Source organism: Globicephala melas, chromosome 13 (genome assembly GCF_963455315.2).
Source record: "Globicephala melas chromosome 13, mGloMel1.2, whole genome shotgun sequence".
Classification (NCBI taxonomy): Eukaryota; Metazoa; Chordata; class Mammalia; order Artiodactyla; family Delphinidae; genus Globicephala; species Globicephala melas.
Window position 1 is genome coordinate 66,081,432 of NC_083326.1, and position 23,864 is coordinate 66,105,295.

Consider the following 23,864-nt stretch of genomic DNA (forward strand, 5'->3'; position numbering starts at 1 on the left):
AGCCCAAAAGGGAGAGAAAGGAGGGGTAGGGTAATGCTCTCCTCAAACACCAGGGGCCACCGATGGGGGAAGGGGAGGGTGTTGAATGATGGAAGCAAGGCCTGTTCAAAGCACATCCTGAGGCCTTGGATGAACTTGGGTTTCAGCATCCTTCTCTCCCCAACATCCTGGCATTTCATTGCCCAATGAAAGTGAGTCTGAGGATTCCCCCAAAACCCATTTGCCCTGGCTGGAAAGTAAACCTTGCTGGAAATCCCATAGCTCAGGAAGCCAATGTCTCTCTGAAGAGCCGGGGTAGGTTCTAAATTATGGCCTCTATCATGAATGTACCAGTGATATCAAGGTCTACACCCTGCAAAGTGACTAGGATACCAGGCCTGAGAGGCTTATCTCCTGGCTGTGGGGACAGTGCTAAACCCAGGCTCTAGGAAGACTATGAGAGGGAAATAACTGTCACTAAGGTAATAGGAGTAACAAGTACTGGAAAAGGCTGAGTATGTGGAAAATCCCATATCCTCATTCCTCACAACCTGCTAGAAGCTCTAGCTCACTTCACCTAAAATCAAACTCTGTCTTCCTGTAAATGTTTCCCTTCTCGATTTTCTCAGGGACTCCCCTTCTCTATCATCCCTGTAATCCATACTGAAATAATCTTTGACTTCTCTTCCAAAGAGCAAGTCAGTCAATTACCGAGTTTAGATTTCTCCTCTATAGCTATATGTCCACTCCCTCCCTCTCCCCATATTCTCACTAGTCCAGTCCAGCACACAAAGATTTCTGCCAATTTTGCATTATCAAGGAAATCCCTTATTTCCAGTCTAAAACCTCTACTTATGCCCTTAGTACCCTCTCAAGTAGTCTTGACCCCACCCCTCCTTATAACCTAACCTCCCACCTCCATACATATGTGTACCCACAAACCTGCTCTGATCACACTGGTTGCCTCACTTGCAATGTTCTGCCTCCATGCTTTCACTCGGGTTATGTGGCTGGGGCCAGGGCTGCCATGGGAGTTCAGGAGAAGGGCTGGGCTATGGGAAAGGAGACACTTAGTGGCACCCAGCTGGCACCATGGTTCAGCTCAACTTTCAGCCCAACACTGATACACAGCTGTGCTCTAACTAAAGGAAAGGAACCAGTGAAAACAAGAGCCAACATTCCCCAAGTACTTATATGCCAGATACTGTGCTAGTAAGCATTTTACAAGTACCATCTCTCTTAATACTAAGAATCTCCACTCTAGAAGGTAAGTGTTATTACCATCTCCCTGTTACATGAGAAAACTGAAGCTTATAGAGATTGAGTAATTTATGCAGGATTCCACAGTTAATTAGAGGTGGGCCTGCCATTCAAAGCCTGATGTGCCTGGTCAGAGTACTTTACTCAACCGCCACACTACACCATCTCCCAAAATGGCTAGCATTGCAGGGAATAATCAGTTAACTTACATCTAGTCCTTCCTTTCTCCAGTATCATCTGGGAAAGACCACCTGAAAGGACCAAAACCCACACTGAGTTGGAAGGGTTTCTCACAACTAACCATCAAGTGAGATGTTGCAGTCACATTTTTACCCATTTCACATACAAGACCAAGCTCCCAAGTACTCCTTCTGCAGCTGCCTCACTACACATACCCATCCTCATTCAGTCCTCCTCAAAACAAATTCTGACAATGACACATGAACTGTACATAGTTCGCTGGCCTACCAGGTCCTTTATGCAGCTCAACATACAAGGTGACACCAAGTTAAGACAAGTGAAGTTCCAATTTGGGTGCCTCCATCTCCCTCCCCTGTATCCTGGTCCAGTGGCTACCAAAGCCAGGAGGGGCTTGGAGTCAGGTGTCTGATCATGGAGAAAGCTGCCATGGCCTGGCAGATGGTGAAGGGGATGGTGTCACTTCTTCACAATCTGAATGACATCCTCGTCCTCCAACGTATGGTCTTTACCCACTTTTTGAGGATTGTGTTTCACAGAGAGACCCCACACCAGAGCGCTGTATGGAAGGAAAAAAAGAACAGTTAGCGTAAATAATCACCTAGCTTCTATCTACCTAGGTGCCACTTTCTGCTCAGATTTAGCATTCCAGCTCTTAAGAGCCAAAGGCCTGCAATATCCAAGGTCCCCTGTCCCCAGTCAAAGCCCAAAGGTTTTAGCTTCCCAAGCAGTGTGGCACACTGGAACCTTCACATAAAAAGTGGCAAAGATTTTCAGAAGTTGTGTGGTTCCTCTTGCTCCAAAGCCAACTTATGAAAGTCAAAGAGAAAAAATACAAATGAGAAGTATGACAAGACTAATTTAAAATTAAAAGGAGAAAGCATAGGTTTTTAATAGAGAAAAACCCTGAAATAACTGATTGGAAATTGATTCCTACAAATGCAATGTCAGTTATTTACAGACTGTTAGAGAATACCAGTTTTTATGGGGTCTACTGAAACCATCAGTGGGTACTAATAAGAAATGTAGGACCTCCTTCCTCAGTCAAACTAGGAAAACTCTCCTTCCCTATCAAGAAGCCATAACTGATAGGTCTCCTGATTTCTTAGAATATAGGAAGGTAATTTTTATCCATGGGCTTCCAATACTAACAGTATGATGTGCTACTGATGGAAATGAGTGAACAAGACACTGATACCAGCCTCACAGAGACTAAGAACTATGTACCAAGGGGTAGAAAACATTGGCCATATTATTTTTATATTGTCTTTGCTTTAAAAATCTTTATTCCCCCAAAAAAATAATCATTAAGCAAGATTTCACTTTTTTAAATAAAAACAGATAAACAAATAACAAGAACTGATACATCACCGTTAGTAAAACAAATACATATAAAATCTTTCAAATGTACTAACAAGCAAGATAAATGCAGCGTAACCATTTTACTATCTTAAGTTACAAAACTAATTTTTAGCAGTCAAATTCAATGCCTGCAATAGAGTCAGTGCCTTGTATTTTGCTGATGGCAAAATGTAAACAGGTTCAGCCCTTTTGGAAAGCAATGCAGCAAAACATATAAGCCATATAATCATTAATCCTACTTTTGGATTAAAGAAATAAAAAGGGAAAGGTCTGTGCATTAAGACTAGAAACTTACATAAAGTAGCAAAAGATAGGAAAACTATGGTTATAAAAATTATAGATATAAATCTTAGAGAAAACATTTATATAGTAAATTATCAAAGGATGTGTGCATGTGGTCAAGGACACAAAGGGAATGCAACAGGGACGTCATAATTAGTAGGCCTAAAGCTGAATTTTTTTTTATTATTAAGACAGTTAAAATGCTATTTGTGCAATAATTTAAAATCAAAAACAGGAAAATAGTGACCAAATAAAACTCTATTTGCCTTCATATGTCTCTTCTCCAAAATATTTTTCTCCCCTTTCATTTAATTCCTTGGTTAAGCTACAATTCAGAGGCTTTGAACAGTGTTCTGTTACCATGGAAGGCAGGAACTATCCAGAAATCTATAAATTTTGAAAAAAGAAAATGTCTAACTTCTCCCAAGATTCTCCTTCACTGATTCAAGTATGTGTCAAAATATAATGATTTGAGGGCAGTAGAAATTAGCACCTGTGTGTGGATAGTTACTTTTGATAAAAGGAATGTGAAGCTTAATAAAGGACTTCACTCTTTCAGTATTCTTAGGGTCAGAAACAAGTATGAATATTTTAAAAACTATTTCTGGACTTCCCCTGCAGTCCAGTGGCTAAGACTCCACGCTTCCACTACAGGGGGCATGGGTTCGATCTCTGTCAGGGAACTAAGATCCCTCATGCCACGCAGCCAAAAATAAATAAATTAATTAATTAAATAAAATAAAAACTATTTCTATGCTTTCCTAATTTTCTACAATTACTTTCTATTTTCTCTTGTTTTTATTTTTTTTTGTTATTTTTGTTTTTTCTCTTGTTTTTAAAACAATTTTTAAAATTTCAGCCTGTGAAGATAAAAAGAATTATTTATAAATACTGTAATTCAGTTAGTTAAAATATTTCTCACAGAATTATAGGTTGCAGGTCTGAACTACTTTTTATATATACTAGAATTAAATAAGTAGATTATAGATAATGAGAGCCACGTTTCTCACTGCTGGAGAGAGAAGTTAAAATAAGAAAAAGGAGAAGGCTAAAATGAACCCAGTGGTGTTGAACTGGAATCAGAGGTAACAATAAATAAACTGATGGTTCTTAATATAGATAGATAAGGATGGATGGGTAAATTAAATAGATACATACATAAGACAAGAGAGAGAAAGAAATACAGATGGACTTGTAAGTACAGGTTAGTATCCTTATATACATTTCCTAACTCTGTCTGCTAAGAGGGCCTTACAAGCAACAACAGCCCACTAACAATGAGGATGCCTAGCACACAGATCTTGTAAACCCAGGCTTCTTGGATAAGTGACTGATTCCAGGGCTGGTGTAGGAAAAATCACTATGAATCAGGAACATCTAGTAGTGCCGAAAGGTAAGGAAATGTTTAAAAAAAAAAAAAAAAAATGATGGCAGCCTATCAAAAGAACATAGGAGCCAATCTGAAGGAGCTCCTAACAGCAAAAGCTGGAACAACTTGAGTGACAAAATAATGACAGGATTGGATTATAACACCATTGAATAAATATCCAAGAGCTCATACTAATAAAAATAAATTATGAATTAACTTAATAAACAGGGGAGAAGAGCTAGCTGTAACTCACAATAGAATTCCAATAAATAAATGTAAAATGAAAGAGGGAAATAAAGAATTACCATTAAGCAAACAACACAGCAATAAATGTTGCAGACAAGCTCCACCATAGATGTTAAAATCAGCAGGTAAACATCTAAAGAGAAACAGATCTTCATAGTCTCAAAGTACCTCCCCAAGACATTTATCAAATAAGAGAGAACAGTATCTTTACAGTAGAGAAACCCAGCCAACACCAACATAACCACGTTATCAAAGTAAATATTACCATCAGTAAGATATATCAACATCAGGCTTCCCTAGTGGCACAGTGGTTAAGAATCTGCCTGTCAATGCAGGCGACATGGGTTCGAGCCGTGGTCCAGAAAGATCCCACATGCCGCGCAGCAACTAAGCCCATGCACAACAACTACTGAGCCTGCGCTCTAGAGCCCACGAGCCACAACTACGGAAGCCTGCATGCCTAGAGCCTGTGCTCCACAACGAGAAGCCACCACAATGAGAAGCCCGCGCACTGCAATGAAAAGTAGCCCCCACTCCCCGCAACTAGAGAAAGCCTGCGTGCAGCAACTAAGACCCAACGCAGCCAAAAATAAATAAATAAAATAAATTTAAAAATAATAATAATCAGGGCTTCCCTGGTGGTGCAGTGGTTGAGAGTCCGCCTGCTGATGCAGGGGCCACAGGTTCGTGCCCCGGTCCGGGAAGATCCCACATGCCGCAGAGCAGCTAGGCCCATGAGCCATGGCCGCTGAGTCTGCACGTCCGGAGCCTGTGCTCCGCGACGGGAGAGGCCACAACAGTGAGAGGCCCGCGTACCGCAAAAAAAAATTTTAAAAATAAATAATAATAAGATACATCAACATCATGAATCCAGTGATATGATGCAAACTGAGGACACATCGTCATTTTTGTGGTATTCTTACCAAAAATGCATAATCCCACTTCAATCGTGAGAGAACATTAGACAAACCCAAAGTGAGGGACATTCTACAAAATAACTGATCAGTACTCTTCAAAAAGGCCAAGATCAAAGACACTGAAAGACTTAAGGAAATATTACTGGCAGACTGGAAGACTAGGGAGAAGTAACAGCTAAAATCCCATGTAGATTCCTGAAACACAAAGAGGATGCTGGTAGCAAAGGTATTAAAATTCAAATAAGGTCTATAGTTTAGTTAATAATATTGTACCAATACTAACCTCTGTTTTTGATGATTGTATTATGCTTATGTGAGCTGATAATGTTAGGGAAAGTAGGGTTAAGGATGTAAGGAAACTCTATTACTATTTTTGCAACTATTCTGTAAGTCTAAAATTAGTTCAAAATAAGATGTTAAAAGAAGTATATTTCGGGACTTCCCTGGTGGTCTAGTGGTTAAGACTCCGCGCTTCCAATGCAGGGAGCGCGGGTTCAATCCCTGGTCAGGGAACTAAGATCCCATGTGCCACACATTGCGGCAAAAAAAAAAAAAAAAATTCCACCTGTATCAGCAGTGAGGAGTATGAGAAAGATCAGGGGGACTTACTCATGCAAAAGGTTTAGAGAGGCCCTCAGTACCCAGTGAAGCCCAGTATGATGCTGGCAGGAAGAATTAACATTTTGTGTTTGCCAAGAGGAAGACGAATTAAAAAGAGAAAGTCAGAGCACTTTGTACTGTCAGCCCTCCCAACCTGAAAAGGCTTTTAGGATTCTTCCTGCTCCAAGCTGGCATGGTTTTAAGAAGACACTGCAAAGTTCTAACCAAGCAAGCATCTCCTGATGCCTAATTTCTATAATACTATCCTAAGAATTATTAGTAGAACCAGTGGCTCACAGGGAAAAGAAGGCACCATGGGCCCACGATACTTACTATTTAAATTCTTTGATAAGATTTTTGTGAATCTTCATGCAGAAATCCTCCACCGTGGTCCTGGAGTAAGGCAGCACCACTGGGGATGTGTAATCTGGCAACTGGCCTTTGGGTTTGGTGTAACTAGAACACAGAGGGAATAGAGGTTGCCTACTTCTTGGAATGTTTCATGTGTGAATGCAAATCAACCCTCCATCACCCCGGAGATCAGACCCAGATAACCTCTATCTTGAGGAAGAAAGTGCCCTCAATATAGCCTCGCAGATGAGAGGAATTAACTTATTTATATCTCCAAAAATAGATTATGTTAATGAGCTCTAGAGGGTATCATTTTAGGACAGTCTGGTTTAAATCCTACAGTAATATTACCCTATCCACTAAGACTTACATCCTCACTAGTTTCAGATAGTCCCAGATCTTTTCCAACAGGTCATCAAAATTCCAGCGGTGATGCGCAGAGATGGGTACACAGTGAGGCACCTTATAGATGATATCCAATTCCTCAATGGAGATCTGATCAATCTTATTTAACACATAGATACAGGGGATATAGACTCTGTAGAACAAAAACAGTACGTGAGTCTGGAGCTGTGGACAAGACTGTCAGTCTGATTATCAGCACCCTCTCACCCAGGACCCCAGATCAGAGACTCTTAAATGGGGTCATAAGCAAGTCAGCCAAAAAAAAGAAAAAGCTTCCTACCAAAATCAGGTAGAACATCCAAAAAGTGAACTATGGGTTGAGAAGTAACAAAACTCAAGCCGTAGTCCCTAGTCATGCAACTAATTACTGAGAAAGCATCCTGCAGTGGAAAAGAACACAAGCTTTGGAGTCACAAAGAATGAATTTATTCCCAGCTCTGTTGCTTTCTATACATGTGTCCCTGGGCAAGTCTCAGAGTCCAGTTCCCAGAGTTCTTTTATGAACTGTAAGAATGTAAATATATTTCTAATAATATAACTTTTAAAGAATAAAAAAAAATTTTTAATACATCTAGCAAAGTCATAATCCTAATGTTCAATCAATAGGGCAGCTAAGTTACCAATAATTAGGCAAGCCACAACTTCTCACACTTCAATTACCTCACTTCCAAAACACGTAACTCAAAGCATTAGCTTTTATTTGTTTTCAAAATGCCAGAAATGGACTTTCGTGGTGGCGCAGTGGTTAAGAATCTGTCTGCCAATGCAGGGGACATGGGTTCGAACCCTGGTCCAGGAAGATCCCACATGCCGTGGAGCAACTAAGCCCAGGTGCCACAACTACTGAGCCTGTGCTCTAGAGCTTGCAAGCCACAGCTACTGAGCCTGTGCGCCTAGAGTACATGCTCCACAACAAGAGAAGCCACTGCAATGAGAAGCCCGCGCACCGCAACAAAGAGTAGCCCCCGCTTGCCGCAACTAGAGAAAGCCTGCGTGCAGCAACGAAGACCCAACGCAGCTATAAATAAATAAATAAATAAATAGTTTATTTTAAAATGCCAGAAATAATTTTAACAGTAGTTTCAATTATAATTTAATTTCAAATACTAGTAATAGTAATGTCTCATGGAATAGGGTTTCAGCTCTGTTCCCTTAGAGAAAATAGACACAGCCAGTCTGCTCTCAGTTCTTCAGAACAGCCTACAGGATTTCTCAGATGGATTAATTGTGTGAGAGCAGATTGAGAACCTACCCTCTTCAACCATCATATGACACAGAGCTTAGGGGATAGCCTAGTTCACAGCAAGTAACTGAAACAAGCAATTAGATTATCATGATCAAATTGCAGAGCAAAGAAGGATGTCAGCAATCAAGACCAACCCTTCATTTTACAGCTAAAGAAAGCAAGGCCCACTATTACTTAAGATAACAGCACAACTGGAGTTAGAATCAATGTCTGCCAGATTCATAATCCAATGTTGTTGCCATTACAAGGCTTCAAATTCAAACTCGGGCACATTTAGTCAGTACCTGTTTCCTTCCACCACGTCAATGAGGTCATCTGCTGTGGCATCACTACGCAGAGTCACATCAGCATTATGGATTTTGTATTCAGCCAGAATGCTCTTCACAGTTTCAGCATCCAGTTCACTCTGAGGGCACTGTATGGGCATAGAAGACAATGACTGGTCAGAGAGCAAAAAAAAACCTCCTAAGAGTATCTACCGATGTACCTGGATAATCCTAGATAAGGTGCAAACTTATTTATAAAGACCATTATCCTGGATGAGAGTACCTGACTTTTAGTAGGAAATACTCAAAAACTAAAAATCTTTCCAAACTCAAAGGAATGTGCTATGGCATGAATTGTGTCCCCATCCCCACCCAAATTCATATGTTGAAGACCTAATCCCAGTATCTCAGAATGTGACTGGAGATAGGGTCTTTAAAGAGGTAATTAAATTAAAATGAGGTCATATGGGTGGGCCCTAATCCAATGTGACTCACATCCTTACAAGAAAAGGAGATTAGGACACAGACACAGAGGGGAAGGTCATATGAAGACAGAGAAGACAGCCATCTACAAGCCAAGGAGAGAGGCCTCAGAAGAAACCAGTCCTGCTCACACCTTGATGTCAGATATCCAGTCTCCAAAATTAAGAGAATTAAATTTCTGTTGTTCAAGCCACCCAGTCTATATAGTACTTTATTATGGCAGCCTTAGCAAAAATACAGAAAGAATGTTCAAACATTATGACAGGATAATAGAAAAGATCTTTTGGGCAGGACAGCTTAAACCTATGCCAGTCAAATAATCTGGACCTCTAGAATGTTAAATGTTGTAGGAAATTCTCATTCCTCAATTATATGACTTAGAAGCAGCATTTGACAGAATTGATCGTTCTACCAATCTGCAACACTTTCTTTAATTGGCTTCCAGGATTCCAAACTCTTCCAGTTTTCCTTCTTCTTTGTCTGAGATGTCTTATTTGCTGATTCTTCTCATCTCCCAGCGTCTAATCATTGTGGGGGACGGAGGGTGGTGTCACAAAGCTCAATCCTTGAACCTCTTTTCTATTTATATTTGCTTCCTCAGCTAAGCTCATGGCTTTAAAATTGATAACCACTAAATGTATAGCTCCAACCCAGATCATTCCTCACATGCCTATTTGACAGTAACACTTGGAGGTCTAATTTGAGTGTCACTGGCATCTCAAACTGAACATCTGATCTTCCCCTCCTCTCCAAACCTATTCTACACAAAGTCCTACTATTTTAGTCATGAGAGTCCATTTTTCTAGCTCAGAACAAAAACTCACCATCACCTCCTTCTCTCACAACCCATATCCAGTCCAGCTGTAATTCCTACCAACTATTTCCAAAATCTTTCCACAATCAACCACTCCACGTCTCCTCCACTGTTACAACTCTGGTCTAAGAAGCCATCACTTCTTGACTAGATTATTGCAATAACCTCTTAAATGGGTTCTGTGCGTCTTTACTTAACCCATTTCAGTCTGTTCTCAACAACCAGATTGATTCCATTAAAACCTGAATCAATTTTACTCCACAGACTGGAACCCAACCAAAAGTTACCCATCTCCTGCAAAGTAAAAGCATGTTTGGCCCTATACTATGAACTTTGTTTCTTACCACTCTCCTGCCTGCTCACTCTTCTGTTCCTCAAACGTGCAAAGGAACCCTCTACCTCAGGGCCTTGCACTTGGGATGTTCCCTCAACATGAAACGCTCTTCCTCAAGATATTCACTTGGTTCACTCCTTCATGTCACCCCAGTGAAGATTTCTCTGATCAACCTACTTAAAACTGCAACCCAGGAGACGCAAGAAGGAAGAGGTATGGGAACATATGTATAACTGATTCACTTTGTTATAAAGCAGAAACTAACACACAATTGTAAAGCAATTATACTCCAATAAAGATGTAAAAAAAAAAAACTGCAACCCTCCCGCCAACACTCTCCATCCTCTTTCCCTAGTTTACTTTTGTCCTTAGTTTATCATTATCTAATATACTATAATCACTCATTAATTTTGTTTGCTACTTTCCCCATTAGAATCTAAGGGCCGGAATTTTTGTCTATTTTGCTCCCTCTTCCATTCCCCCTGAAAGCCTAAAACAATGTGTGGCCCATGGTAGGTGCTCTATAAATCTGTGTTGAATGAATGAAAATAGATGATATCAGCAGCCATCTACTTCATGCAAACATAAGATTGGTCTTTAGTCCCATATCACCCCAAATAACCCAAAGGAAGAAATAAAGTCACAAAGGTTAAGTAAGTCTGAGACCAACTCTTGTCCTACTCTCTCAGTCATTACGACATCATTGTGTTACCTCAATTAGTGCTGGGAGAAGCCAGGCAATTTCCAAATGTCAATGTCTATGTACCACAATCCACTCTCCACCCCAGTCCCTTCAGCAACCTGCCCCATATCACCTTTTCCACTTACAGTGGCCGTGAGATTAATGCCTCCTTTATCCTTCTTCTTAAAGCCAATGTTGGGGGGTTTGCTGTTCAAGCGAATGCCAAAGCCTTCCAGCTCATTTTCTATTATCTTCTTATGTCCCAAGGGTTTCAGGACATCCAGAACAATCAAGATCAAGTTACACGTTCTGGCCACTGAAGAATTGAAAATAAAATTTTTTTCAAAGCTCATTAAAGACTTAACATAATTCAAATACTCCAAAAGGGGGAGGGGGTGGAACATAATTCAAATACTCCAAAAGGGGGAGGGGGTGGTAACATAATTCAAATACTCCAAAAGGGGGAGGGGGTGGTCTAGAGTTCCTACACTTAAGAGACAAAGGATTTTTTTTTTTTATAAATACACAGACACACATGAAGTTCTTAAGCTTTCCAAAGATTTATGCCAGAAGTCAATCTGCAATGTATTCTTTGTTTTCTATTAGTGTATCTAGAGGATGTGTCAACTTCTAGATACACTAGTAGAAAAATAATTTGGGATGAAGATACAAACCAGGCAATAACCTGAATTCCTGAAAAAGTTCAGAAAGATTTAAAACAGTAAGAATTCTAAAAGAATAAGATTATCCAGTTAGCATATTTTTTGTCGACTTTTTTGAGATATAATTTATAAAAAATAGTGTTAAGCACATGGTTTGATGACAAATGTATATACCTGTATAACCACCACAGCAACTGAGATTCAGAGGATTTCCATCACCTCCAAAAGCTCCCTTATACCCCTTTGCAATGAATCTTCCCCTCAATTCCCAGTCAACCACTAATCTGCTTTTCTTCTTTTTTTTTTTTATTTATTTATTTTTGGCTGCGTTGGGTCTTCATTGCTGCTGAGCACAGGCTTTCTCTTGTTGCAGTATGCAGGCTTCTCATTGCAGTGGCTTCTCTTTTTGCAGAGCACGAGCTCTAGGCGCACAGGCTTCAGTAGTTGCAACACGTGGGCTCAGTAGTTGTGGCTCATGGGCTCTAGAGCACAGGCTCAGTAGTTGTGGCACACGGGCTTAGTTGCTCTGCAGCATGTGGGATCTTCCCAGAGCAGGGCTCGAACCTGTGTCCCCTGCATTGGCAGGCAGATTCTGAACCACTGTGCCACCAGAGAAGTCCACTGATCTGCTTTTCTGTCACCATAGATTAAGTTGCATGTTTTAGAATTGCATATAAATAGAATTATACAAAATCTAGTCTTTTGTGCCTGGCTCTTTTAATTTAGCATATTTCTGATAGTCATCCATGAATGACTTCAAACCTATAATTCCATAAATAGCTAAATTAATAATTAAGGGTAAAATAAAAATACTTTCAAACATGAAAAGAAAAACCAGAACAATGTACCTATCATTCACTCTTTTTCAGTAAGTTTCTAAAGAATGTGCTTCAGCAAAACATGAAAATAACCCAAAAAAGGTAAGACGCTGACTCTAAGAAATAGGGGATCCCACACAAGAACACAAAAGAAAATCTCAGGATGACAGCCATGCAAAAAGCCTAGAGCTGCATTATCCAATACAGCATCCACTAGCTACCTGGGGCTATTCAAATTTAAATTAATTAAAATTCAATAAAATTTAAAATTCAGTTACTCAATTGCACCAGGCACACTTTAAGTGATCAACAGCCACACACACCTACAACTACCATACTGGACAGCACAAATTCAAAACATTTCCATTACTGTAGAACATTTCCATTACTGGACAGTGTTGGTCTAGAAAGCAATCAATCCAGATTGAGGCATAAAGACAAAGGGTAAAGGAAGGTAGTGTCAGGGTTGAGGGGAGATAATGAAATCAGTAAGACTGTATTTGGAACTGTATTCAAGTATCTAGAAAACTACTGATTAATAGGCATTTGATCTATTGGAACATTTGAAAAATATTAACAAACAGAAAAGTAAACAAAATAAAACAAGAACCAATTATTAACTCCATGAAAAACAAACTTCAAAAACAGATCTCAACAGAAAAGAAACCAAGTCATAACACACTACTTATCTCAGCACAACAAAAGTCAGACAGTCATTACATAATAATATATACCACGACTAGTGAGTTAACTGAAAATTATGATACAACTTCTTTGAAAGAATAGGAAAAGAGACATGGAGTATGAGAGAGCTAATTTCCTACCATAACATGAAACCAACAGATGGTATCTAAAATTAATTAGTCATGAAATAGCAATATAAGCATAACATTTTAAAATATGAAATAGAAGAAACAGTTGAAGACTTGTCAGTACCTGCCAATGGGGAATGACACTAAAGGTGTCAGATTATCTGCTATCTGGGGTAGCAGATTATTGCCATTTATGATTAGCCTTTATTTATTTATTTATTTATTTATTTATTTATTTTTGGCCGTGCCTTGCAGCCTGTGGGATTTTAGTTCCCCGACCAGGGATTGAACCCGGGCCCTCGGCAGTGAGAGTGCAGAGTCCTAACCACTGGACTGCCAGGGAATTCCCCTATGATTATCCTTTTATAGTATTTTACCTCAAATAAAAAGGAAAGAAGAAGAAAAGGCATGGGTGGGAGTCAGGAAACCTGAGTTCTAGCTCTGAATCTGCCACAACAGTGCAACACTGCACCAACGCACTTCACTTCTCCTGTCCTTAGTGTTTCTCTGCAAATGGGGATCTGGACTGATATTCTCTGAGGTCCCTTTAAGTTCCGACATTCTACTCCAGTGAGAAGTCAGTTAAAACTATGCCCTTCATTGTGGTACCAACTCCAAGCCCAACAGTCCCATCTAAAGGAACAGTACCCAGTAAAGGGATGATATCCTGGGATGGTGGCCCTGGAACACTCACCTGCAATGACTTGACGGCCTCTACCTTTCCCATCCTTCGCACCCTCAATGATACCTGGGAGATCCAGAAGCTGGAAGATTACGGAGAGAAAAGGAAAAACTGATTATAAATCTGAACAGATCAAATAGAATGATTTATTTCTCAAGTAGTCAAAATTTAGGAGATCCAAATCCAATCTTCCTTATAAGTGAATGTGTAAATCTTACTTTTACTAAGCATCTACTAAATGTCAGCTGCAAGATTCTTACATACTTTATCTAGTTCAAAATGCCTAGTAAGTCTGTGAATAAGGATATTGGTTGAGATTCATAGAGGTTAAGTAGTTTGCCCAAAGTCACAGTCTTAATAAACAAGATTATAATCCACATTTTGGGGGCCTTAATCCATTATTCTACACTAATATTTTTCAATATTCCCCCACTTTTCAGAAGGCTGATCCTCCATACAAATTCCTTACTATAGATAATAAGTGGATCATAACATTCACAAGCAATAAATCCTGAGACCTTTGTGAATCCTCCAGTTCACAAAAATTTCTGCAGCCATTCTTAATCAGGCAAGCACATAAAAATCACCTATAAAACAATTAAAAATGCAGGGGCTTCTCTGGTGGCGCAGTGGTTGAGAGTCCACCTGCCGATGCAGGGGACACAGGTTCATGCCCCGGTCCGGGAGGATTCCACATGCTGCGAAGTGGCTGGGCCCATGAGCCATGGCCGCTGAGCCTGCGCGTCCGGAGCCTGTGCTCCGCAACAGGAGAGGCTACAACAGTGAGAGGCCCGCATATCGCCAAAAAAAAAAAAAAAAAAAAGCAGATATCTGAGCTTCATCCCTGTATATTCTGATTTGGAAGGGCCAAAGTAGGATTCAGCTATTGATCTGTATTTCAGAAGGCTCCATGGGTGACTCTGATAGGTGTCCCCAGTTGAAAATGACCACTCAATTGCCCAGGAAATGCAATAAAGTAAAACTTCACAGAAGTCACAGTGTATGTACTTAATGATGAGAACATCAAAACCAAATCCATAGCACCGATGATTCAAATTCACAAACTATAGTTATAAGCCCTTGAGAGTCTGTTAAGAGCACATGTAAAATCTGAAAATACGAAGGGCCATACTACTGTATGGCCAATACTGAATTATCCATATGAACAGACAGGTATATAGCTGCAGCTTATCAAAACATCATTTAAAACTAGCTTTTGCTGGGGAATTCCCTGGCGGTGCAGTGGTTAAGACTCCACGCTTTCACTGCCGAGGGCCCGGGTTCGATCCCTGGTCTGGGAACTAAGATCCCACAAGCCTCGCGGCAAGGCAAAAAACAGCAACAACAATAACTAGTCTTTGCTATAAGCATATCTGATATTACAGAAATAAACTTCACATTAAATAAACCACAAGGAAAAAGAACAAACTCAGGAGGTGCTTAGAGAGTTCAACTTTTCCATTCAAGAACCTGCTCAAAATGTCCTTCCTATTCCTCACTACATAATAAATAACATTACCTCCTCTAAAACTGATACAACGCACCAGTTAAATTGAGCTAGGCACCAGTTAAATTGAGCTACCCTTTCTCTTTCAAAAAACGTAATTTGTATTCAATACACCTGCCTTGACTTGGAAACTTTAGTTACACTGATTTAAAAGGCTACATGGGGGCTAATGAGCACACCAGATCTTGATTTCTAAACATCTGTCTCCAATAAAAGGAAGGAGCACTCCTTCAGAAGTGGCAGATTCCAGGGCTGGGGCAGGGAAAATATAAGATTAGCCTGGAACATCATGTGGTACCAAAAAATAAGGCATTACACACAAAAAGATGGGGGCTTCTGGAAAGAACAAAGGAGCCAACCTGAAGAAGTTCCTAATAGTCACACCTGGAACAATGTGAGTAATAAAATAATGGTAGTACTGGATTATAATCCATAAAATAAGATAAATATCCATGAGCCCACAATGACACAAATTCAATAAATAAATGGGAGAGAAGGAATAGCTCCTCCATATAATAGAATTCCAATTAACAAATGTAGTAGGAAAGAGAAAAATAGAGAATCACCATTAAGCAAGAAGCACAGTAATAACTGTTGCATATGAGATCCAGATGAATGCTAAAATGAGTGGGCAAGTTTGTGAAACAGGATTTGTATCTTCTCAAAGTATCTCCCCCAAGATATTTATTAACTACAAAAAGAAAGATAATAGCTTTACAGTAGAGAAACCCCACAGACACCACTTTAACCAACTGATGGGGGTCAATATTACCAATAATATATACTAACATCATGAATCCCTAAGATGCACTGAGAAGGACATACCACCATTTCTGTAGTATGCTTGCCAAAAAAATATAATACCTCAGTTTAATCGTAAGAAAACATCAGAGAAATCCAAATTGAGGAACAGTCTACAAAATAACTAATCAGCACTCTTTTAAGAGTGTCAGGATCATGAAGGACAGGACTGAGGAACTATTACAGGTGGCAGGAGAATAGGAGAAAGAACCGAACATAACATGGGATGATCACAAATAGAATCTTGAAAAAGAACACTGGTCGGGAAACTGGTAAAAATTCGAACAAGTTCTATAGTTTAGTGACTAGTACTGCACCAGAGTTAATCTATTACTGATAATTATTCTATGTTGATGTAAGGTGCTAATATTAGGGGAAGCAGGGTGATATAAGAGAACCTCAAAATAATTATGCTAAGTAAAAGAAGCCAGCCAAAAAAAGAGTTCATTTATATTTACACATGGTCTTATTTATATAAAACTCTTAACATGTAAACTACAGGATGAAAGGGGCATGAGGAAACTTTGGGGATGATATGCTCACAATCTTGATTGTGGTGATATTTTCACCAGTTTATAGATATGTCAAAACTTATCAAATTGTATACTTCCTGTGCAGTTAACTGTATGTGAATTACATTTCAATAAAGATGTCTGAAAAAACAAAACGTCTATCATCAGTTGTTCCTAAGAAGTTAAGTCTAAAGTGTATTTCTTCAGCCCTCCCAAAGATTCTGTAATCTACTTCCACCACTTTGTAAATCCCTGCCTGCTTTAAAAAAAAAAAAAAAAAAAGTATTCCATCAGCAAAAGGCTTTATACTGAGACAAGAGAGCAAGAGCCATGGCAGCTGAACATGGCGGAGAAATTTATTGAAGCCCCTACAAATGTAAAAGCAAGTTAACTTTAGCTTTTCTTGAGAGGGAAATATTTAAAATTACATTAAACTATTTAAATATTTAAAATTACATTGAACTATTTGAATGTGGCAACTATATTTCATCCAATAAAAACAGTCTATGCTTTACAATTCTGAATTTCAGATTACAACCAACTAAGAGATGAGAAAATAAAAAATATTTCTTCAAATCATGTAACTGTAGGACTTTAAGAATTGGAATGTTAACCTACTTCAAACTCAAATGCCTTCAGAGATTAAAGCAGGTACAAGTCTATATATATACATATATATATATATACACACACACACATATACGTATACACATATATATGTATACATATGCACATCCCTGGTTAAGTGGTGGTTCAGCCATTACTTGAACACCTCCAGACATAGTAATTAATTACCTCAAGAGGTACCATTCCATTTTTAGGCACCTTTATTGTTAAAAAGATCTTCTTTCCTAACAACAAAAAAAAAACCAGAACTCTACCTCTTTATAATTCTTATTAGGTGGTTCTAATTTTGTACACCATTCCCCACCAAGTCACAGATAATGAGTCCTCTGCCACAAAACAGCCTTTTAAAAGAACATTTGAGGGCATTTTAATGCAGTTAAACACACCTACTAGTATGCTTACTTAACTTGGTTTCTGGAGAAAGTCAGAAGGAAAAACAGAGGCAGAGGGCACAGACGGAAAAGAAAGTACCATGGAAAAAAGGAAGAAAAAAACCTGAAAAGATCAAGAAACTGAAATAAATGAAGGTTTTGAGGAAAAGACAAGGAAAGAGAGGGGTTAAGTGGCTATTTATTCTGATATACCCAGAAGCCCTGAGAGAGGTGCCATAACATCTCATCAGGAAAGAGGTTACTCTCTGAGCTGCCAAAGACTCTGAAACCAGATGAAATTAAGCAATGGTCCAGATATGCCCAAGTGTCCTCATTCTTGTTACTATATACATTTGGACATGGAGTCCTAGAAAGGTACATGTCCTAACAGTATCTGCATGGATACCTAACCAGAAAGAAAAAAAGCCACTGAAAATACTACCAGGACACTGGTCCCTCACTACTTCAGATTCTATAATAAAGAAGCATGAATGTACTTCACAACTCACTGTGTAGCTCAGCAAGAGGGAAAACAAATACCTACACCAAGAGTTTCCAAACGATGTGCCAAGGCACTCAGGGCGTTCTAAATTTTCAAAAGAAACAGCAGTTCTTAATATCTGTCAGGCACTGAGGGAACTACTAAATCCAAGAAGCTCACAATTTCACCATTAGATCCTAGTACACTGCTTTCAACCACATCAGATCCGAATCTTTGGGAAGTTGGATTTTTCAGCGATTACTATGGTAAAAAATAAGCACCACACAAAAATCGGTGTCGAAAAGGAAACAAATGTGGCAGTATCCAATCTGATTCCAAAATTTGAGAAGTTATATGGTACCCAACAGTGCCCATATCCCATTAGTAAATAACTGTAGCTGTAAGGACATAAATAATTGTTTGGATCTAACTATTTAACAAACAGAACCATTAGGTTATTTCTTTTAGCCTGGAGCACCATAAAAAATTACTGGGACCAGAAAACTATCAGGAAATAATTGCTGAGACACTAAGGATGCTGTGAACTAGAAAGTTTGGGAACCTCTAGTCTAGATTCAAATGCCATGAAATTCAGAACCTTACCTTCTTAGCTGTGGAGCAAAAAAGAATGTGTTCCATTACATTTTACACATTCCTTCTTTCATACCCAAGTGGACTCCTCATTTGGGAGGAGTCCACTTGGGTATGAAATCTATCATCTATCTGAGAACTTCTGAAGATGACAACTTCATTAAGTCTCACAGATAAGAATTATTTTCTAAAAAGGGTCTGATCGGGCTTCCCTGGTGGCGCAGTGGTTGAGAGTCCACCTGCCGATGCAGGGGACACGGGTTCGTGCCCCGGTCTGGGAAGATCCCACATGCCGCGGAGCGGCTGGGCCCGTGAGCCATGGCCGCTGAGCCTGCGCGTCTGGAGCCTGTGCTCCGCAACGGGAGAGGCCACAACAGTGAGAGGCCCGCGTACCGCAAAAATAAATAAATTAATTAAAAATAAATAAATAAATAAAAAGGGTCCGATCATGGTATTTATTAAAGTTTCTGATGGCTCCTAGCTATGTACAAGATAAAATTCAACTTCCTAAGCAGGCACATAAGATCCTTCATAATTCAGCTCCAACCTACCTTTCCAGATTCAGTTTCTACCACTCACTGTCCCACAGCTAAGCTCACACCACAGCACGCTGTTCACTGTTATGGCTCCTTAAAACTGTCCTTTACATTCTCCAGTTGGTGAAATTCTATTTGAACTTCAAAACCCACCCCCTTGTCACTTTCTACATGCAGCTTTTTCTGTCTTACCAGACCTTCCCCCACCTTCATCCTCAGGTGGAAAAAGTAGTCCTTCCTTTCTCTGTGTTTTCACAAACGATATCCCACTGTATTATTGTTTTTATGTACTGCGCTATCTCCTCTACTAGACACTGAGGGCCTGGTAGATCAAAGATCAGGCCTGGCATATACAGAGCTCCAAGTAAGTGTTTTTTAAATGAAAGAATTGATTTCTTCCCTTCCTTGGCCTGCAGGCCTGACTCACCTGGATCTTGGCACCTTTGTATCTGATGACACCAGGTACAGTGGTCAGAGTAGTGAACTCATAGGCTGCCACCTCGGAATATACCCCTGCCAGGTTACTGAGCAGTGTTGACTTCCCCACAGATGGAAAACCCACAAACCCAATTCGAGCATCACCTGTCTTGGCAACGTCAAATCCTAAAACATCAACAAATATAAAAAGGAGGAGGAAAGTTATCCCTGGGAGTGTTGAGACTAATGTAATTCCTTTTACATTCTGGTTGCCTATCCCTCTAGAACCTATTTCTCCAACTTTTTACAGTTTATCTCTAGGGTAGAGCTTAAGCACACAAAATTCCCCCATAGCAATTCAAAATATTTAATGGAGTGGGTTTTGTTTATTTTATTTTATTTTATATTTTTTTATTGGCATATAATTGCTTTACAATGGTGTGTTAGTTTCTGCTTCACAACAAAATGAATCAGTTATATATACACACATATTCCCATATCTCTTCCCTCTTGCGTCTCCCTCCCTCCCACCCTCCCTAGCCCACCCCTCCAGGCAGTCGCAAAGCACTGAGCTGATCTCCCTGTGCTATGTGGCTGCTTCCCAGTAGCTATCTACCTTACGTTTGGTAGTGTATATATGTCCATGCCTCTCTCTCGCTTCGTCACAGCTTACCCTTCCCCCTCCCCATATCCTCAAGTCCATTCTCTAGTAAGTCTGTGTCTTTATTCCTGTTTTACCCCTAGGTTCTTCATGACATTTTTTTTTTCTTAAATTAAATGGAGTGTTTGATGTAAAAACTTTACACCTCTACATGTTATATACCTTTCTAGTACCCACAGTATTTAGGGCCCAAATATTATATAACCACTGATCTAAAAAATCGGTTTCTTTTTTTTTTCTTATAACTCTGGGGACTGTGTCACTGACAGAGTTTTCTTTTCTTACAGTGCATTGCAAACAAATTCAAAGCCAAATTTGTGGCCCTTCTCTAAGAAGTGTACAGACTTTATGACATTATTTTTCATCCTAACTTTATCTCTCGGCTTCAACTTATTCTTTCTACCTTCATTTCCCTTTGTATTAATTTCCTTTATCTTGTTGACTATTTATTTACATATTTCAGTGAGCCAATGTAAAACTATTTTGGATCAGTACAGGACATACATAAATAAAACCCTAGTTCACTTAGAGAATATTCGTTTGCCTTTGAAATCAGTAAAATTGGGAATTCCCTGGCAGTCCAGTGGTTAGGACTCGGTGCTTTCGCTGCCAGGGCCCAGGTTCGATCCCTGCTCAGGAAACTAAGATCCCACAAGTCGCATGCCATGGCCAAAAAAAAAAAGAAAAAGAAAGAAATCAGTAGAATAAAATAAACACAATTCAAGAATTTAGGCTTAGGAAACACAAATCGACTTTGATATAAAATTTAAAATTATTTTTAAACCATATGCCTTTATTACTTTAATAAAAATTATACCAAGAAAAAGAAAGTCGAAGCAAAACACAAACCTTCTCCTGGTCCACCACCACCACCACCTTTTGGAGTAATGAGTTCCCTGCGAAGCTTAGCAAGGCGAGCCTTAAGCAGCCCTAGATGATGTGCTGTGGCCTTGTTCTTTTGCGTCCGAGCCATCTATAAGGGAGGAATCACAGCCATAAATCAGAAGCAGTTCCTACAAGTTAAAACATCCAGAATGAATGCGCCCCCAGCTCTGAGAGAATGATGTTTTTTATCTAGGTCCCACTAACTTCAATACACCCATTTTAACTCAGACTTAAAAGAGTAAAAATCCATTCTCTCCATCACGCAGACTATTCCCCGCATTACAGAGCAAACAGCTGAGGCCCAAACAGAAGAAACATGACCAAGGTCATTACAATCAGCATTCACAGATTAGACTAAAACTCAGCTGCTGATTCCTTTTCAACTGCTTGTACCTGGTGTGCCCCAACCGATTTTAAAGAGCTCTGAGCACTTCAGACCATACAATCACACAACAATCCAGGTGGAATCAACAGCCACCGCAGATGACAATTTACATCCAGATCATATTCCCGGGAGCAATACTCTGGGAAAGGGGGTCATCAAAGTAGAGACTGGGGAAGGGGAGGGCGGTTCGAGGGGCGATAAAGAAAGATACTTAAGTACGCGAGCAGGTCAGGGCAGAAGTGGGGGGATAGGATTCAGTGTTGCTCACATAAAAAGAAGAGAAGACTGAGAGAAACAATGTTCAGACAGGAGCAGAACGCTGGAAGGGGGCACTGACTAAGTTGCACAGGTGTAGACCGCGGGCCCGGGATGAGGGGAGTCGGGGAACGCGGGCCCGGTCCTGAGGAGGCTGAGGGAAGTTCAGGCAGGAGAGACGCCGCCGAAGAGGAACGCTCGGACGAAGTGTTCGAGCGCCCATTACCTCGGCTTCGATCTCCGCGATCTTAGCTAAAGTGCTGCTCATGTTGGTGAGTCGCGGGGGGCGCAGTGGCCTCCACACGGACAGTCTCCCTTCGGACACCCGACAGCGGACCTTCCACAGCCACCAGGCGCTACAGCAGTGCGCAAGCGCGGTAGTTCCTATTTCTCGCGAGAGTTCCGCGCGAGACTTACTGAGAGAGATACAGCGTGAAGTGGTCTCCTCCTCCTCAGCCAACCGCGCCCCGTCCCGCGAGCCAGCGCGGTGTCATAGAGCCCGCGGGAATGGGGGCCAGAGAGGCCACACCGGTCCTTACCTCCCCGAGCGCGCCGAGGGTCGCGCGCCGCTCGGCCCCGCCCCGCCGGACTTGCGCCCCGCGTCCTGCTCCGCGCCCAGCCCCAGGCACGTAGTGTGTGATGAGTGACTCTTCGCTGCAGGCCCGCAGCTCTCAGACCCTCTTCCTGAAAAGCGCGCTCGCGGCGTCCACCCGTCTTCGCCGGCACCGACGGGTCCTGGGGCCCCTTTCACTGCTGGGAAGACACGGCGGGGGACTCCTCGGCCTCCAGGGTCGATGTAGAGACCGATTTTCAGCCTGTCTTCTTGGGAAAAGAAAATGCCCCCTTTCCATCACTCAAAACTATTTTTAGGTGTTTGTTTTGTTTACCCCCAACCCCGAGTAGAGTGCGCAGCACATAGTGAGCCCACAATAAATGCATGATTGACTGGATAATTCCCAGAGAACCGGTCCTTGAAATACTGAAAAATTCGAAACTATGTGAAGGATAAATAAATAGTGGTACCTCTGTGCTGTGAAATATTATTTCAGCCGTTAAAACATAGATCTGTGTGGTCTAACTGGAAGGATGTCCAGGACATATTGTTTAAAAAAAAAAAAATGGTAGCAGAACTTCACTAGGTTGTGATCCCATTTATGTTAGTTTAAAATTAGATGTTTATTTATATAGGTGTACATGTCGGAAAGCGCATTGTTAAATGGTCTGAATAAAAGGATACAATCTCAAACTGTTAACAGTGGGATAGGATGCAAGGAAAGGCAGAGAAAGCCTTTCACTTGTTATTCCATATATTACTGTGTCGTTCAATTTTTTTAAAAGATTAACATATCCATGTATTATTTGTGTAATAATTATAATAGAATTTAAAATTTCAAAAGACGCCTCTTCCCCAAGTGTCTTGTGAAGAGGATGCCAGGACGCCCAGGAGCTGTGTGCTGATTTTGAAAGCTGCTTCCTGTGGGATCAATGAATTCTTGCTGATAGATTGATTGATCCATTGGGAGTCCGCAGGCCAGGCTTAACCTGCAGGGCTGGCCTCCACTCAGCCCTGGGAGGGAAGTTTATTTATCTAAAATTGTAAGTAAGACCAATTCCAACTTGCCAGAGACGCAAAAGGAGGTTATATCCGGCACAAAGGAGGGAATGGGAAAAGGCAAGCTTTTACAGAAGGTCCCGAAGGGCTCAGGAGTTTCTTTCTCTTCTTTAACCTCAGCCTTTTCATAAATAAATTAAGGGGTGATGAGGTAATTAGATCCCACACTGTCAGTAATGGAGGAGGGAAGGAGAGGAGAGGAATTCCAGCTGGAAGGGGATATGATCAAAGATCAGTCTTAAAAGACAGATAAAATCAAATCAGCAGGACTTTACTAACTTAGAGTACTTAAGGAATTAATTGGCTGACAATATCAAGGGTATGATGCTCTGTGAGTAGGTTCTACTTAGCAAATCTGTCACAGGAAGCCTGCAGCTAAGTTAACCACTTCATTGCTCAAAGACACCCCAGGACCCACCTTAGGGGCCCAAACTGTCAGGATTGTGCCAAAGGGT

At 40.5% G+C, this 23,864-nt stretch overlaps 1 protein-coding gene across 1 annotated transcript; it reads right to left on the bottom strand.

The window, feature by feature from the left end:
• Positions 1–1,685: 1,685 nt before the first annotated feature.
• DRG1 (developmentally regulated GTP binding protein 1) lies at positions 1,686–22,157 on the bottom strand. The gene is made up of 9 exons (XM_030860893.2): positions 22,024–22,157; positions 21,122–21,245; positions 19,622–19,797; positions 13,781–13,850; positions 10,941–11,110; positions 8,500–8,630; positions 6,935–7,102; positions 6,547–6,669; positions 1,686–1,996 (listed from the first exon to the last, which is right to left on the bottom strand). The coding sequence occupies exons 1-9, from the start codon at positions 22,063–22,065 to the stop codon at positions 1,897–1,899; spliced, it is 1,104 nt and encodes a 367-aa protein (XP_030716753.1). The 5' UTR covers positions 22,066–22,157; the 3' UTR covers positions 1,686–1,896.
• Positions 22,158–23,864: the final 1,707 nt, after the last annotated feature.

Excerpts from the sequence above, each read along its gene's own strand:
- DRG1 (XM_030860893.2), bottom strand. The coding sequence starts at position 22,065 with ATGAGCAGCACTTTAGCTAAGATCGCGGAGATCGAAGCCGAG. Across the intron at positions 11,111-13,780 it reads AGGCCGTCAAGTCATTGCAG|TGGCCAGAACGTGTAACTTG; the intron begins GTGAGTGTTCCA and ends TCAATTCTTCAG. Across the intron at positions 7,103-8,499 it reads GACGTGGTGGAAGGAAACAG|AGTCTATATCCCCTGTATCT; the intron begins GTACTGACTAAA and ends TTTGTTCTACAG.